The 16,495-nt window shown below is 36.4% G+C and overlaps 1 protein-coding gene across 8 annotated transcripts in view; it reads left to right on the plus strand.

The window, feature by feature from the left end:
• Rbcn-3A (rabconnectin-3 alpha) overlaps positions 1–16,402 on the plus strand; it is a 44,299-nt gene extending 27,897 nt beyond the window's left edge. For 4 of the 8 annotated variants that reach the window (XM_089707551.1, XM_089707554.1, XM_089707552.1 and 1 more), the window contains 28 exons: positions 115–252; positions 345–460; positions 669–900; positions 1,134–1,365; positions 1,642–1,798; positions 2,033–2,238; positions 2,886–3,113; positions 3,397–3,629; positions 4,061–4,233; positions 4,515–4,615; positions 4,781–5,025; positions 5,347–5,538; positions 5,816–5,934; positions 6,189–6,328; positions 6,977–7,139; positions 7,400–7,502; positions 7,747–7,908; positions 8,265–8,443; positions 8,747–8,855; positions 10,292–10,348; positions 11,484–11,544; positions 11,838–12,067; positions 12,290–12,359; positions 12,434–12,508; positions 13,024–13,241; positions 13,651–13,756; positions 14,012–14,121; positions 14,675–16,402. In XM_089707551.1, coding sequence (XP_089563677.1) covers positions 115–252; positions 345–460; positions 669–900; positions 1,134–1,365; positions 1,642–1,798; positions 2,033–2,238; positions 2,886–3,113; positions 3,397–3,629; positions 4,061–4,233; positions 4,515–4,615; positions 4,781–5,025; positions 5,347–5,538; positions 5,816–5,934; positions 6,189–6,328; positions 6,977–7,139; positions 7,400–7,502; positions 7,747–7,908; positions 8,265–8,443; positions 8,747–8,855; positions 10,292–10,348; positions 11,484–11,544; positions 11,838–12,067; positions 12,290–12,359; positions 12,434–12,508; positions 13,024–13,241; positions 13,651–13,756; positions 14,012–14,109 — 4,143 coding nt within the window. In that variant the 3' untranslated portion in view covers positions 14,110–14,121; positions 14,675–16,402. Of the gene's footprint in view, positions 1–114; positions 253–344; positions 461–668; positions 901–1,133; positions 1,366–1,641; positions 1,799–2,032; positions 2,239–2,885; positions 3,114–3,396; positions 3,630–4,060; positions 4,234–4,514; positions 4,616–4,780; positions 5,026–5,346; positions 5,539–5,815; positions 5,935–6,188; positions 6,329–6,976; positions 7,140–7,399; positions 7,503–7,746; positions 7,909–8,264; positions 8,444–8,746; positions 8,856–10,291; positions 10,360–10,779; positions 10,864–11,483; positions 11,545–11,837; positions 12,068–12,289; positions 12,360–12,433; positions 12,509–13,023; positions 13,242–13,650; positions 13,757–14,011; positions 14,122–14,674 lie in introns of those variants that run through there. The other 4 variants (XM_089707553.1, XM_089707557.1, XM_089707556.1 and 1 more) reach the window with 3 other exon arrangements.
• The last annotated feature ends 93 nt before the right edge of the window (positions 16,403–16,495 follow it).

The raw sequence follows: 16,495 nt of genomic DNA on the forward strand, positions 1-16,495 counted from the left end.
TACGTGAATTGTAAAAAATAATGAAAAAAATGTTAGGCTTCAAAATGTTATTTATTTAACCCATATTATTTCTTTCTATTTGTACATTTTTTAAGTGATTTCAACGTTTTACAGTTCTTTTCAAATGACTTCGGCGAAGATCGTTGGAGAAAAGCAGCGTTAAAGAATGCTTTTGTGCTTCTTGGAAAACAGAGATTTGAACATGCTGCAGCATTCTTTTTGTTGGGAGGTGCTTTGAAAGACGCGTTAGAGGTAATTTTGATACAATGATGATTAAAAGTATGACTATTGTTTATTTTTGTTGTCATAGTCCAATATTGTTTTAATGTCATTCATATTTTTAGGTACTAATAACCCGCTTAGGAGATCTACAATTAGCGATGGTTGTAGCCAGGTTATATGAATCGGACACCACATTACCGCCGAGCTTAAGGAAGCTACTTATGGATGAAATATTAGGGTAAATATTTGTTAAGTTATCAATACTAATTTGTTACATTATAGTTAAAAAATATCTTGGTTAATGTGCAGTTTACTTATAAATCCAATTTAATTTTGAGCTATTTGTCCTCTTTACTCTAGTATCCTACAAAGCAGGCTAACGACATTATGCGCTATCTAACTTTAAAAATTTGTTTGTAAAAAATCAATATTTTTTTCCTATTTAGTGGTGAGACAGAAGACGGAGAAATGGATCTAGAACACGCGCACCCAGACCCGTTCGTTCGTTCTATGGCATTATGGGAACTAAAGCAATATGGCGCAGCGTTAGACACGCTATTGACGCCCGCGGGCAGATTGCACGCGGCGAGAGATAATGAGCCGCAACCCAGCGTGTTTAACTTCTATGTGTATCTGCGGACGCATCCCAGGCTGAAACGGCATAATATGCCTAGTCAGGTAAGTTATGCGTGATATAAGATTAGAATTCGGAAATTAATAAAAAAAAAGTAAATTGTTTAGATGTTTTTATCAAACGTCCTTATGTTTTTATAAGATTTGAAATTGTCAACCTTATAAAGCTGTTTTAATTTTTATTCTTATAATTTTGAGTTTGTACTTTTTGTATCGTATTTCTGTATGTTTATTTCTAGTGCCAGCATTCTGTTATGTCATTAAAAAAATAATTACAGGGTGCTACACTAGCTTTATTAAATCAAGAGCCAGACGAGGGTATAACGCGGTTAGAGCGGCGTCTATACTTCCAAACCGCACACGGGCACTTCAAAGCGGGTTGTCCCGCACTAGCTCTGGAAGTGCTCTCTAAGCTTCCAGCACGTGTGAGAGACGAGAAACCGAAGAATGTGGTGCCGGAACAGAATCAAGTGGTCATTCATACGGGGCAATTCGACGATTCGACGAAGAGTAAGTATTCAGAACTATAAAAACTGAAATTATAATGTGTGTTCTTCTCTGTGTATTACCAAATTAGCCAATTATTTTGCATGAACTAATTTTTAAAAGCAATTCCCTTTTCATTTTTTTCCAAGTTGTAGTTCAACTAGAGCAAAAAAACGATTACTAGTCAGAGAAAACTTGATCAAAATCTCAAAGTTAATTTTACAATTTCACTTTTCTCTTTACTTTCGTGGAATGTTACTTTTCGATCATATTAAAGAAATTATTTTTTAAATATAACAGAAGAAGAAACCACAGTCGATTGGGCAGCGCCTTCAGTAGACTGGAGCGCTCCCGTCAGTGTACCGAAAACGGAAGAGTTGGATCTCGACTGGGGTGCTCCCGTTTCCACCGCTAAGAATGATGAACTGGTGCTCACGTGGGATGATGATGATAATAAGTATGTTACTTTTTTCTATAGTTTGTAAAAAGTATTGCAATAATTAGGATACAAGTTAAATAAAGATATGTATGAAACTGCTTGTTACAGTTATTGGAATAAAGGAGAATGTATTGTTATTCGTGTATCCACTCTGATTGAAGCTGTAAATAAAACATGAATGAAACAATAATTATTAAAAAGTAAGGCTACCTTTTACTGTAAAAAACTTTTCAAAAATGTTGTATTTTTTAGATCCGACGCATCAGGAACATCAACACCGCCACTAGAAATGAAAATAAATAAAACCGAAGAGGAACCGGTTACCAATGGAGTGTCTGAACCAGAAAAGGACGATACACCGACCGTTGATATCATGGCGCAGCAGCTCAAGTTTGTTGCGTGCCTTAAAATATTGATGGAAGAGCTGAGCACGCTTGCTACTGGATTTGAAGTGGATGGTATGTACTTACGTTGAGTTAGTTATGTGCTTAAAAATAAATGATTTAATTATTAATATTATAATGTAAAGTTTCTTAATCTTACGTCAACATGTTAAAAGGGGGAACATCTATTTATGTATGTTTGACATATTGATTTATATTAAACTAAATTCACATTGCGGTTTTACACTTTGCGATCAGAAAATGGATATTATTATCAAAATGAATGGTAATGAATTGAATCTGAAGCTTTCACGTTTCGATATTTTCTATATTTTGTCTTAAAAAATTATATTGCGTGCACATGCACTAAATAAACGCACATGCACTTACATGTATATGCTATTTGAAAAATACAAGTGCAATATTTTATGTACTTGTTTCAAATATCTAATCATTTGACGACGCGGTTGGCGCAGTGGTAAAGTAACTGCCTACTGAGCCGATGGTCCCGGGCTCGATCCCCGGTCAGGGCAAATATTTGTGTGATGAACTCAATTATTTTTTCTTGGGGTGGATGTTATCTATATATGTATTTATTAAATATTATATTTATCGTCGCCTAGTACCCACAATACAAGCCTTAATTGAGCTTACTGTGGGACTAGGTCGATTTGTGTAATAATATCCTATAATATTTATTTATTTATAATATTTATTTACAGGTGGGCATCTCCGTTACCAGTTATACATCTGGTTGGAACGCGAAGTGGAAGCGCTCCGGCGTCTCTGCGGCTACGTAGCGACGCCGCCCGCGGGAGAACTGCTATGTGCTGATCCAGAACAAACACCATTGCCAGATAAACCGACACTGCATCAACTGCTTGTGCGGGAAAAGGCAGATTTTGAAGCGAAAGTGCAGCGGGCGGTTAGGAGGAAGAAGTGGCTCAAAGGTGAGTAATGAACTAGTTAGCATAATTCTGTACCATTAATTCAATATTACATTTTTATGACAAAATATCCTGACAAAATAAACGTTATTCTGCCTGGATGTTCTCATTACAGTGTATAATTAATTGTTTACAAATTTTTCTCGAACCTTGATTTTGATTCATGAAAAAATATCAAGCAGTATTCTTATTTCAAAATATTGTAAGATGTCACGTAATGTTTTTTGTCTTATTTATCTACTGTAATTAATTAACTGAAATGTTAAATTATTTTCATTGTTCGCAGCCAACGAGACCTTACTCCGAACGCTACTATCCTACTGCTCACTCCACGGTGCCGGGGGCGGAGGTCTAGCATCAGTCCGCATGGAGCTAGTATTGCTATTACAAGAACTAGGTCAGGATAAGCAGCATCAACAATTGCTGTCACCACTGCCTTTCCCAACCACGCTTCCGTTACTGGCCGCTGCTGTGGCAGCTAATAATACGGTTGTTGCTGATCCTGTGAGGCACTTGCAGGTTGGTTTGAAATATATTATGAAATTTATTAGTTAATTGGTATGTAGTTTAGCTTAACAATAATATGACTAATTTGCTTTCTTTTATACTTGCTCTGCACTACTGAAATAAACGAATTTAAATATCGACAAATTAGTTCTCGTACCTTTTTTATCTCTATTGCAATATATCGAAAGGAAAAGAAGATATAAATGAATAACATTTATCGACGTGACAGTGCTTAATCGTTCGAAATATAGCTGTAAAATAATTTTATTTTCAAGATAGAGAAACGTAGCATTCACCAGAACAGACTTTTGACTAGTGTGAGCAGTTAGACTGAAAAAATAATAAATCTATATCTTGTATAATTTTATGTAGATTAAAATGCGCGAAGTCTATACTTCTCGTACAAATATTTCATCATATTTACCATCTAAACTTGTTTCCAGTCCGTAGCCCACGACATGCTAGGCACGATCGGCGAGCTAGGAGTTCCGGGTGGTTCAGCCACGCGCCTGTTACACACGTTACGAGAACTGGCCGTGGCTCTGTCCGCTTGCATCTATCAAAGCTTGTGCGATTCGGATACCTTCAGCTTGAAACACCCGCAGCATCATGATGGGTGAGTTTTTTCGTATAACTTTAGTGTGCATGTGGAAAAATACAATGCCCCTTAAACAAATTTTAGAACAACATATTTTAACTTAAAGCTCAAATTTTTTATGGATATTAATTTGTTTAATGTTGATTGGATGATTCGTATAAAAAAGGCAAATTAATTGCGATTAGGCAAAATTGTTTTTCTCTCAATTATACTTGTCAAGACAAATGCAACTTGACCTAAATATGTATTGATACAAATATGCATAAAGTAAAGTACGATAATTTTTTTCTTTATTACAGAATCATTGCTGAAACGCCGGGTACATCCAACTTGCTTGTCAGAGCGAGACGATTTTCAACAGAAGAACTCGCAGTTACTACTCCTTCCAACAAATGGCCTGGTAAGTCATTTTATTTTTTAAACTAAGCATTCCAAATGTAAATTTTTTGCGTGTCAATCTTTGCTCTTACTTTACAGCTTCTTTATTCGCCACTTGCAAATTTTCGTGTATCGAGACTTTTCATTCTAGCTTCGGTTCTCGCTGCTAAAACGCATATATTTATAGGTGTATCAGCGCTCCGCGGGCTAGCTTTACGAGCGGCAGAGGAAGAAGACGCTCCCCGCTTACCAGTGCTACTCGCTGAAGCGTTCTGTGCGGTTTACCTGGCCCTCTTGGGCTGGGCTCTAGCAGCCAGAGATGCGCATCTACTGTATAGACTCGCTGCGCACAATATGGAGACCAAAGTGCACGCTAAGCTGTTCGGTGGGGGGGTTAGGAGATTGCTCACTACAGCGCCCGCTCCGCCACAGGTATTTTGAAAATAAAATAGAAGAAAACTTTATTAATTGCAAACATTTCAGAAATTAAAAAAGTGGTGGGCAATTATAGTACCCAGAATTTATTTTTTAAAATCTAGTAGAAATTTCTTCGGCGGTTTATATCTTTCTTTATCTTTTATTTATATCTTCTGTTAAACGAATTGAGCACTTTTATAATCTACTGTTTAAAATTAAACATAACTTATTATATTTGTTCAACAGAAATTTGACCGCTATACCATGAACTATAAAAGGTACAATATTAAAAAAATCTTATTGCATAATTACAATTAATAAACCTTTCACTTGCAGCCAAAACTAGTAGAGCGCACGGAAGGCACGTCCGTCTGGTCGTCTCTACGCGAAAAGCGTGCGTTACTACACATGCGTCTATTGGGGCTTGGACCGACCGCACCGCACGCGAACATACAAGAGGGTCGACCCACGTATAGGGAACAGTTTGTGTCACCGCAGTGCAGTATACTCACCTTCCTGCTCACTAAGGTAAGGATATTGTGGAATAAATATAATATTATGTTGGAAGATTTATTTTTTAAGATTTTTAAATATGATAAAATTTGCAGAATAGCTTATTGCGTTAGGTTGGAAGACTATAATCTAAGGCAATTTAAAGAAAAGCTATCTTGTTTTGTACTCAAAATTAACGAGATAGATGATTTAATGATAATGTATAAATTTATTTTTTTTGGTAATTTTATATACGTGATTGTTATGATATTATAGCAATATTATGAATATTTTTGAATAATTCTGTGCTTAGCCATCAGCTGAACAAGACCCAGACAATAATGATTACGATTCCGCCGAGTCCGGTGTTGAAGATGAACACGAGAGTGAAAGCGAAGCGGAAGACGATATCTTTGATACGTCCACTACCAAGTGAGTATTTGAATTGCTGCTTTTTAATATACATATTTTTAATTATTTTAATTACAATTAATATCGTGTGCTTTTCAATATTTCTCGTATCTATAATAGCTAAGAGTAAAAACAAACGCAGTAGTAGACATAAAATCGTATTTTTAATCGGTTGGATTATTTTTAATATTTTTTTACATGGTTCAAAGCAATCCAATTCGTTTTACGTTGAATAAGGAGCATTTAAAACAATATTATCAATAATTTACACGCAGACCGACGAAAAACCGCGGCAGCAACAGCGAGCACTCGGACCCGGAGTCGTACTCGTGGTACGTGATGCGCGTCGGCGTGCTGCGCCTCGCACAGACCAAGCTGCAGCACTTCTTGCAGCAGTGCGGCATTGAGATGTCTGGTGCGTGCCAATTATTTATTTTTATTTATTTATTTAGAAAACAAGCTTTCACATTCATTTAAAACACAATTTTGCGATGCGAAACCTTACGAGGTTTGTAGCAACGCTCACAGTCGCATAAACACCGTTTGTTAATTCGCAAGGAAGACAAAAGATGTGCCTACATAAACCGGTTCCTTATCTATTCATGACATACAAATTCAGACTATATACTTATTATTTATTGTGTTCTAATGGAAAATATAAATTTATTTAGCTAGAAACTCTATTGTCGTCAAAATGATTCGGATCAATCTTTTTGGTAGGCATTTTTTTATAGAAAAAGAAACACTGGAGTATATCATTACGAAGTTCTATTGTGTTTTCTTTTAGCATTGCAATGTGATATTCTTATTAGATTTTATATCCTGATAAATTTTCTTTCAAACATTTGTAATGAAATATACTATCTAGCATTATATGGCACCTCTACAAATAAGGCTGGTTTTAGAATAACACTGACTACACAATGAATGTCAGTGTTGTCGCGTTAACTTCTAAGCGTGATAGCGTAAATAACGCATATTTATCAGCGCGTGTGGTGGTATTGCATTATTATCAATGAATTAGATCCATAATAAATACATCATATATCAATATCACCCACAGAGCTAGCGACCACAAGCCCTACAGTACACGCGGCGCTACGGCGTGTAGAACAGTGGCAGCAGCAGCTCAGTGAAACACTAGAGTCACGCGCCGCGCCCCAGGACTACATACCGGGATGCTTCCCCGACCAGATTACTAGCGGACCGCCCATTAATAAGTACAGGTAGGGATGATATTAAAAGAAAAGAAGAGGAAAAAAAAATAACGATTTGTAACGTTTATTTTATTGACAATTTCTCGGTCTTATAAAATGTTAGTTTATTTAAAAAAAAATAGATTACAATAACAAAAACAACAGAGTAAAGTCGATAGATAGATAAGATGATTAATATCGTTTTTTAGCAGTTATTCACAGTTGCATTTTTTTTTCTAAACGTACTGAAAATCCCTACATTTTTGATAACCCATGATTAAAACTTACAGATGTCTCCTAGAAAAACACAATACGCCATTCAATGCGTCCATGTATAGTTCTGCACCTGCCAGGCGTCTATGGAATTACCTCGTGCGTCAGGAGCAAATTCAGGTAAAGTTTACAGTTTACATTATGTTTGAAAAAAAAAAGTTCATAAGTAAAAAAAAGGAAAGTTAATTGTAGTAAAGTTCATTGTATTTTACGCGTTGGCTTTGCATTTAAATAAATAGTTTTTTCTAATCAATATCAGTTCAACGCATGAGAAAAAGTCAAGTTCTCAAAAAAAAAAATTGTTTTTCAATATTTTTCAAAAGACTACAAAATAAACAAAATAAATTACACCAAACACGTACAGGACATATTCATCCGCGCGGTGTTCTCCCGGCGACGCACGCAGTCAACGTGCGAGCCCGCAGCGGATGGACGCACGGTGACGCGACATGATGACGAGCTGCACAGCCCTGTACGCATCATACATAAGGAGCAGGATTCGATTGCCGCTTTCTGTCTCAATAAGGTGTGTAGTGGTGTTGGAGACTCTTAATTGATGTTTTTCTAGTTTGATGTTTCGTATTTCTATTAGTCACTTTACAAACTTGTCAACTGAATTAAGGTCATTCAAGTTTTACCAAAAGAGTAAAATAGGGTTATAAATTTATTGTTTACCTTCCTAATAATTATTATGATTTAGGACCGATTTTTTTTCTTCTTTAAAATAGTTGTATATAAATACAGCGTGGTGAATTGTAGAAGTGAATTAATATTGTTCCTCATAGGTAATTTATCATTTTGTCTTCTTTTTAAACGTCTATTTTACATATCCAGAAGTTATTAATTCGGCGATTATTCTTGATAATGTGATTTGTTTACCAGGTGGGCGGCGGTCTCCTAGCAATGGCCACAGCACGTGAAGTCCAAGAGATGGACGTGTCGCTGCTGCTGCGCGGCGGCGCGTGCTGGGCGGAGGAGTGCGAGGTGGACCTGCTCGCGCTCGCCAGCGACCCCGCCGCGCTGCCCGACACCGGCTTCCTGCTCATACAGCACCACGACAAGTGCGTGTCATTATATCATTTCACTAGCTGCGCTCCGCTCCTGTTGGTCTTAGCGTGATGATATAAGCCTATAGCCTTCCTCGATGAATGGGCTATCTAACACCGAAATAATTTTTAAAATCGGACCAGTAGTTCCTGAGATTAGCGCGTTCAAACAAACAAACTCTTTAGCTTTATAATATTAGTATAGATAACGGACACTTAATAAGTAGAAAGGAGGATGTTTAGGACCTTCAATAGTACAAGAGTGGACTGTGATTGTGATTGATTTACACACGTTACGTTACATAATGAATATTCCAGGGGCAACAGTGGCTCAGTACCGGGCACGGGCAACAGTTCACCAATGAACCCCACCGCGCCCTCCGCGCCTGTTGGCATCGCGGGGCAGACCGGCCGCGGGGCTAGTGTGGTGAGCCCACTATTATTAACCACTTGACATCAATCACATAACACTAACTACATAACAATAAAAACAACACTTAACATTAACAAATAAACAATGAACATAAAACACTTAACACTAACCACTAGACACTAACACCTAAACACGAATCACCAAACACTAAACAATAACCTCTAAACACTAAACAAATATCACTAAACACTAACTATTAACTACATAGCACTAACTACATAACAATAACTACAAAAGATAAATAAAAAACATAACATTTACGCAATTAAACTTTACACTTTTACATTAACCTCTAAACACCAACGCACTATGTTGCGGACCACTATCAAATCTCATATACACTGGTTTATTTATAACATGGCATTACTAATCGCTAGCAGCACACTAGTGGCCATAACAGCCAAACATCGTATCCACTTTATAACCTAAACATTACAATGAATGATTGTCTCAGTTTAAATCTATAATCATTGAAAAAAATATATATATATCATATTGAATTTGTTAAACATACTTTCAAAGCTTACCAATGGATTCTGATGGAAATCTTGTCTTTTATTGTTACTTTATTTAAAAAGTAGGATATCAAATTTTGCGGTATCCAATCATATTATATTCAAGATGGTATGTTCTTGTAGAATTGATTTATTTTAGTTATGGTAAACTAAAAGTACAGTTCACATTGAACATGTATATAAAGCGGCTTGTTTTTATGTAGTTATTGTTTTATCGACTTGTGATTGTTATTAAAAACATTCATCACAAAAATATCGCATTGCAATAATCAACGTAATTTTTTAAATAATTCGGAAGTCTACGAATTGTCAAAGGTTATGCGAATTTAGGTGCAAAAATATAATCCTGGGATGTAAATATTAGTTAGCTCTCGCTCGCAATATTTATGGTAAATAAATTGGCTTTAAAATATTTAAATATCATTGCCAAAATTACAAACAGTTCTTATTTTATTGCAAAATAATAAAAATTATAGTGTTTATAATTCTTGATCATCATCATTGTGATACAGATAATGATTCAGGTAAAATATTTATATGATTCAGGTACCTAAAAATCAATTATACTAATTTTGTTTACCTATTTTATATTTATTTACTGTATCTAATAGTGTATAATATTTCATTTATTTTATCTTCATTCGATATGAACCTTTTTGGTGTTTTTAATATACTAAAAAAATGGTGTGGTTCAGATTTTGGTGACAAGAAAACCTTTCCTGCTGAAAAACTAAAAAAAAAATATTTTCAGGTTATGTATCCATTATGTATATACTGATAAACTAATTTATTCGGTGTAATAACTATTTATGTAACTCAATATCAATTCTATCCTACTAATTCTCTAATATGGCAAAATCGGATGTTAACAATGAATATGTATCGCTTCGTCTTTAACAAATATCAAATCCACAGCACGAGCGACGGTCAAGCCACGCAAAGCCAAGTGGGCACGAAGCGTACGTTGTCACAGTACGTGAACGGTATATTCACTAACAACATTCACTTGTTGCGACTGGGATTGAGTGAACGAATGACAAAATAATACAATTATGTAATATTTCCATAAAATACAGACATGTTGGATTATGGATCATTCATTCACTTTGGTATTACTCGCTGGGTTTGTGGAATGGTGTTGGTAAACTGTAACATGTTGCGTGTCGCCTCAAGAGCTTTGCTTAGTTAGACTCTAAAATAAATTGATACTATAAAATATACTCGTTTTACAGTATATTACAACGGAAGTTCCAATATCCCAAATGGTTCTGAAGAAAGAGTTAGAGACGTATACAAATATGGGCTCATGGGTAACGTGCCAGTCATCTAAGATAGATAAATTGTAGGAGAGTTAGGTAATCTATAGAAGTGTTATGTACTATGGTAATGAGTGTTAACTACAGGTAAAAGGACTGCAGTTTCCGGGTTGCCACGACGCGAAATACTGTCGTCTGGTGCTGCACCGCTCGAAGCTTCTCATGAAACCGGTCAGTGACTGCCGAGACCCCCCCTCCCCCGCTGCCTACAGTCCCCGCTCCCCCCACTCCGCTCCCCAAACACACCCCTTAGGCATCCCGCACTCAGCCAGCTTTATTTCGATGTTTTAGATCTTGGATGTCTTCTGAATTTTTTTTATCGATTCATCGCCCGATCCATCGTTTCGTAATTTTGTATTTGTTTCGTTTTTAATTCGATTTACACTATTTGTTTTTCGTTCAACCGTTGTGTCGTTTGTTTTTGGCTCCCGATTGGTTTTCATTCGATGTGTTTATTTTACTCACGTCATTTTAGATATTGGAACTTTTTGTAAACATTATTTTTATGAATTTTTTGTCTATTATTTGGCTGCACAGCAAGATGCTAACTTTTTGTTGTTTTGTATGCGTGCTCGTGATATTTTGGGTTTTATTTTGTTATTTTTAATATCCTATTACTAAATATGTATAAGTTAATAATATATACCTACTAAATAAGATGCTTGAAACCTATAACCAAATATAATAATAAATCTTCGTCATAATAAATAATTTATACTGTATAAAAAATAGAAATTTAGTTTTCGTTTACTATTTTATATATTATGTTGTCATATAAAATTTTACTTTAGGTGCTGAAACACAAAATCGACAATATTAAGCGTATGGCAGCGCATCCTTCACAACCTTTGTGTAAGTTTTTAATTAATAAATTATTGATTGCTTGTTAAGTTCGTATAAAATGAGTTCACGCTGGGGCATAAATATTCACATTTTTTTATAATAAATTGTAATTTCTAGTAAGTAACGTTGGTGTTACTAGATTTAGGATTATTTACAGTAAATTGTACACAGTGCTATGCCTTTATAATTTTCGAGCCTGGTTACTATGCTCTAACTTTCCAACTTCACGGCTCTATATGTTGCACACCGCGATGAACACAGCTCTGACGTAACTATTGTTCCCTATGCTTGTGTGTGGGCAGACCTGACGGGCGGCGCGGACGGGTCGGTGCAGCTGTGGGAGTGGGGCCACCCGTACTGCGTGTGGTCGCCGCGCGCGCCGGGCGCGTTCGCGAAGGTGACGCGCGTGCGCTTCTCGGACTACGGCAACAAGTTCGCGGCGTCCGACGCGGACGGCAACCTGGCCATGTGGCAGCTGCAGCCCGCGCCCAAGGGCGCCGCGCAGCCGCAAGCCCCTCCGAGGCCCTTCTTTGTGAGTTGTCCCTCACTTAAAATAAGTGTAAACTATATTAATTATCGTTCAGTGTCACAAAAGGAAAATATAAGTTTGTTCGTCTTTAAAAAAAGAAAATGATAGTACATATAGACATTAGAAAGATCTTCATAATTATGTATCATCACGTCAGTTAAATTTTGTACAAATAGAAAATTAATGAATAATTAAATGAATGAATTTGTATTTGTTTGTTTGCAGACTCATCAGTGTCATAGCAAAGGAATAAGCGACTTCGTATTTTTGGGTTCCTGTAGTTTAGTTGCAACAGGTAAGATGGCAAGGAATAATTTGTATTTAATTTTAATTCTGAATGATATAACAATGTTGTCTTTTTTATTTCAGCGGGTCACAGTTCCGAAAGTAAAAACGTTGCCATTTGGGACACGTTAATGCCTATCAAGAAAGCTTTAGTAGTTTGTGAGTATAGAACTGTTTTCTAGTTGCGTTATTATATTTTAATAAATTCTATATAAATAATATCCCTGAATATACCGCACGTTGCGTGCAACATAAACGTGCCACTAGAGAGACACGTCATGCGTGTCGCCACAATGTGTTGTACTATGCCAAAATGTACCGTCAAATAGAGCGCTAGCGCTACCTATTATGCGGCTTGAGAACGCTATAACGTGGGGCGTCGTAGTCTGTACTATGTACATGTATAGGTCGGGTCATGTAAAAAGAACGCTGACGGTTAAGCTGCGCATTGGCGATTTATTGGTCTATTTGGTGTTATGAGGTGGTATAAGAATAACAAATATGTAGTTGCGAAGCCACGACTCGAGAGCCTACTTCAACAATAAAATAAGCAGCAAATAACTTTCGTGCTAAACTCGATACATGCCACACAAAACACACCCCATCACTTTCATCCAGCGTTCTTTTTACATGATTCGCGTTATATCAGTATATAACGGGTGGTGTGGTCTTAGCGTGGACGTGCCACGAGGGCGGCGCGTCGTGCGTGTCGTGGGCGGGCGGCAGCGGCGCGCTGGTGTCGTGCGGGCGGCGCGGCGACGTGCTCGTGTGGGACCTGCGCGCGCGCGCCCCGCGCCACAAGCTGCACGCGCACCACGCGCCCATCAAGTGCGTCGCGCTCTCGCCGCACGAGGACCAGTACGCGATCGGCGCGGCCGACGGCGACATCAAGGTGAGCGGATAGACACACGTTAAACGTACACTTGTATGTGTGTGGAGGAAGCACGGTGGAATACCACCATCGATAAAGAGAGGAGCTTGACGGACTCGGCCGTCCAGGCCGGTAAGGCCCCGAAGAATGTTGTCGGAAAGTTGTATCTAATGTGAGTGAAAACATTTCGCTTGCGCGATTTAGATCGAGGTATCGCTACAGGTACACGAGTCACTTACAAATGTTATTTCACCACTTAGCAGATTCATATTGATGTAAGCGTGTCATTACTATGGCATAAGAACGACAGTAATGTAGTCTATGATGATGACATTGTTTAATGTAAATACGGGATTATTTTTAATAAAAATACTCCGTAAAAAACTTATACATAATTATAGTTTGATTAATTTTACAACATTTTATTCAGGTGTTCTCCCTAGCGACACACCAGTTGTTGCACACGTTTGCGGGTGAACACGCCAGGAGTTCATTCTTTAAACACATTGGACAAGGCGTCACGCAAATATATATTGGTAAATTATAATAATTATTATTATTTTACAGCTTATTAACGATCTCAAATATTTGAAATTTTTTTTTGGTAAAATTGAAATTCTTGTGCCGTTTATTTATTTTAAATATCTTAAATCTCAACAAGATTTTTTTAATCCTGGAAAATTTAGTGGCTATAGTGTTTCAAGTGAAAAGCACATACATCACTAATTCATCAAGTATCATTATAACGTACGATATAAAAATGTAATTTATAAAACAATTTGCATGAGCAGACAACGGCGGGCGGCTGTTCTCGTGCGGCGCGGACGGCACGATGAAGGTGCGCCGCCTGCCCGACCGCGACGCGCTCCCGCCGCACTACGCGCACTGACCGCTACACACGGTAACGACTCATATCCATACTATCCATACTAATATTATAAATGCGAAAGTAACTCTGTCTGTCTGTGACTCAATCACGCCTAAACTACTGAATTTCATATGGAAATTCACAATTTTCATGAAATTTGGTATGGAGATATTTTGATACCCGAAAAATTATATAGGCTACTTTTTATCCCGGGAAAATGACGCAATCCCGGAAATCCCACGGGAACGGGAACTATGCGGGTTTTTCTTTGACTGCGCGGGCGAAGCCGCGGGCGGAAACAAGTAGTAAGGTGCATCAAAGTGCGAATAACTGCGAGTTTGGATTCCAGAGTTTATAGTTTGTTGAATTTAAAGTAATTTAAGGATTAAAAATATCGTAACTTTATATAGATTTATTGAATTATATTATTTATTAAACCGAAAACTCATAATCGAACTTTTATTTATTCAATTAGACTTTTCTAGAAGCACTTTTGAATCATCATAACATAGTTTCACCACTTACCACCGGAAATAGATTACTGAATTTATTACTCATAGTTATAATTGCAATATATATCGCACAGGTGAAGGAGCCAGCGGCAGCAGAGTGGGGTTAGCGAAGGTGGGCCCGGCCCGATGTGATCGTTGTATTTATCTTGTTGTTGTTCGTGTTACGAGTGTTGATTGTACGCCCCTAGACTAGTCACTGAGTAGCCCATGTTGTATCTTATAGTCTAATTGATTGATCACTATGAATCTTTAGTTCAAATATATACGCTATTTTTATTTAAACCTCTCCTAGACGAGGTATAGGAATTATTTATTCACACTAGCCGAAGAGGTGCGCGGCGGCTGTCGGCCTAACGGAGTGTGACGTTGAAACGAACCAGAGTGTGGTTCGAGTGCAATAATCCCTCGCTGTCTTATGAATCGCCTACGTCGATGCCTTCACAGTTACAATCTATAAGAAATTAAGCTTACGAGTGCTCGCACTCATACTATAACATGTTGACGCATAATAAATAATTAACATATTATATTTCTATTTGTCGTCGTGGCTTAGTATGTGTAATGTTGTATTAAAATAATTATTCTTATAATCACTATATATCAAATCTTGTGATTCACTATACTAACATCTCATTGGCGTTCTATTCTTACATTCTTTAATATATCACCTTAGGTGTAAGTGTTTCTCCCTATATATTATGTGTATTTGAATATTGTTGATGAATCGTCCAATTTGTTTTGAGAGCAATATTTTCCGCGATAAAGAAATCATAGCAATAACGTTGAAGATACTAACAGCTTTGTATGCCTTGGCAAACAGTATTATAAGACATGTAAATGAAGGCTGCGAAATTATTCTTAAAATATATTTTTAAAATGAAATGGTATTTTTATGTATGTTGTGTTGTGATATAACTGACGACCTCTGCGTTAGTCTGGCATTTTTATTCCAATAAAATTATGAAATTATTTTATATGTAAAGTTTTCGGAACTAATTTCCATATTTAGCAAATCTTTATTTTTTATTATCTTATTTTTTTAGTTTTACTTTGAACTGTATTACTAGAATCACAATTTAATTGTACGCCGTTGTGTATGAAACGACTTCACATCATTCTATTAACAAAGCGTCATAGTCCAATTATTATTAATGTGCTCTTAGTGCTGTCAAAAGACAATTTCCTTAGGTGATTTCGTTGTTTTTATTTGGTTATTTAATTGTAATACTTTAGGTTAATATTATTTAGTCACCAAAGTATATGCGTACGTAAACAATAATAATAAACATATTGAAACAAGTTACCAAACTTTAGAATGTATTAAAAATTCGCACAATGAAGTATTTGTACACACTATTGCTTGTGTCACATCAAAATGTTTCTTTGCTATTCACAAACATTTATTCTGCAATTTTAGACAAACATTTAGCGTATTATTTTACTATCGTTAAAGTACCTTGCCTGATGGTACATTATTTTATCTTCATCGTAATACAATTTAACTTTGTTCTTAATTTGAGTTTTTATTCCTTACCTCTTACTAGTAGGTACATTTTGTGATACAACATGTTTCAACAAAAATTTATCCAGCCAAGTATAAAGTGTGTACATAATTTCTACATCACTTGTAACTTTAAATAGATATTCAATATTAAAGTATATCATAAAGTCAGTTATAAAGAGTAAACAAATTTCAAATATCGAGCCTGTGTTATTATAATTAAATTGTGGACATTGTATTTGATGCTTATTTTGTTTTATTTATAAAGAACGTTTAAAATAAAGGTTAAATCAAAACATTATTTCTATTTCTTTTTCACCCCTTGAATTATCAACCCTAAGGCCTAATTATATGATTAACTTAAAATGTACATGTATTAAAATAAAACAACAAA

The sequence above is a fragment of the Colias philodice genome, chromosome 19 (genome assembly GCF_061535455.1).
Source record: "Colias philodice isolate Cphi_HAF_F1 chromosome 19, ilColPhil1 Martin Lab GWU primary, whole genome shotgun sequence".
Lineage (NCBI taxonomy): Eukaryota > Metazoa > Arthropoda > Insecta > Lepidoptera > Pieridae > Colias > Colias philodice.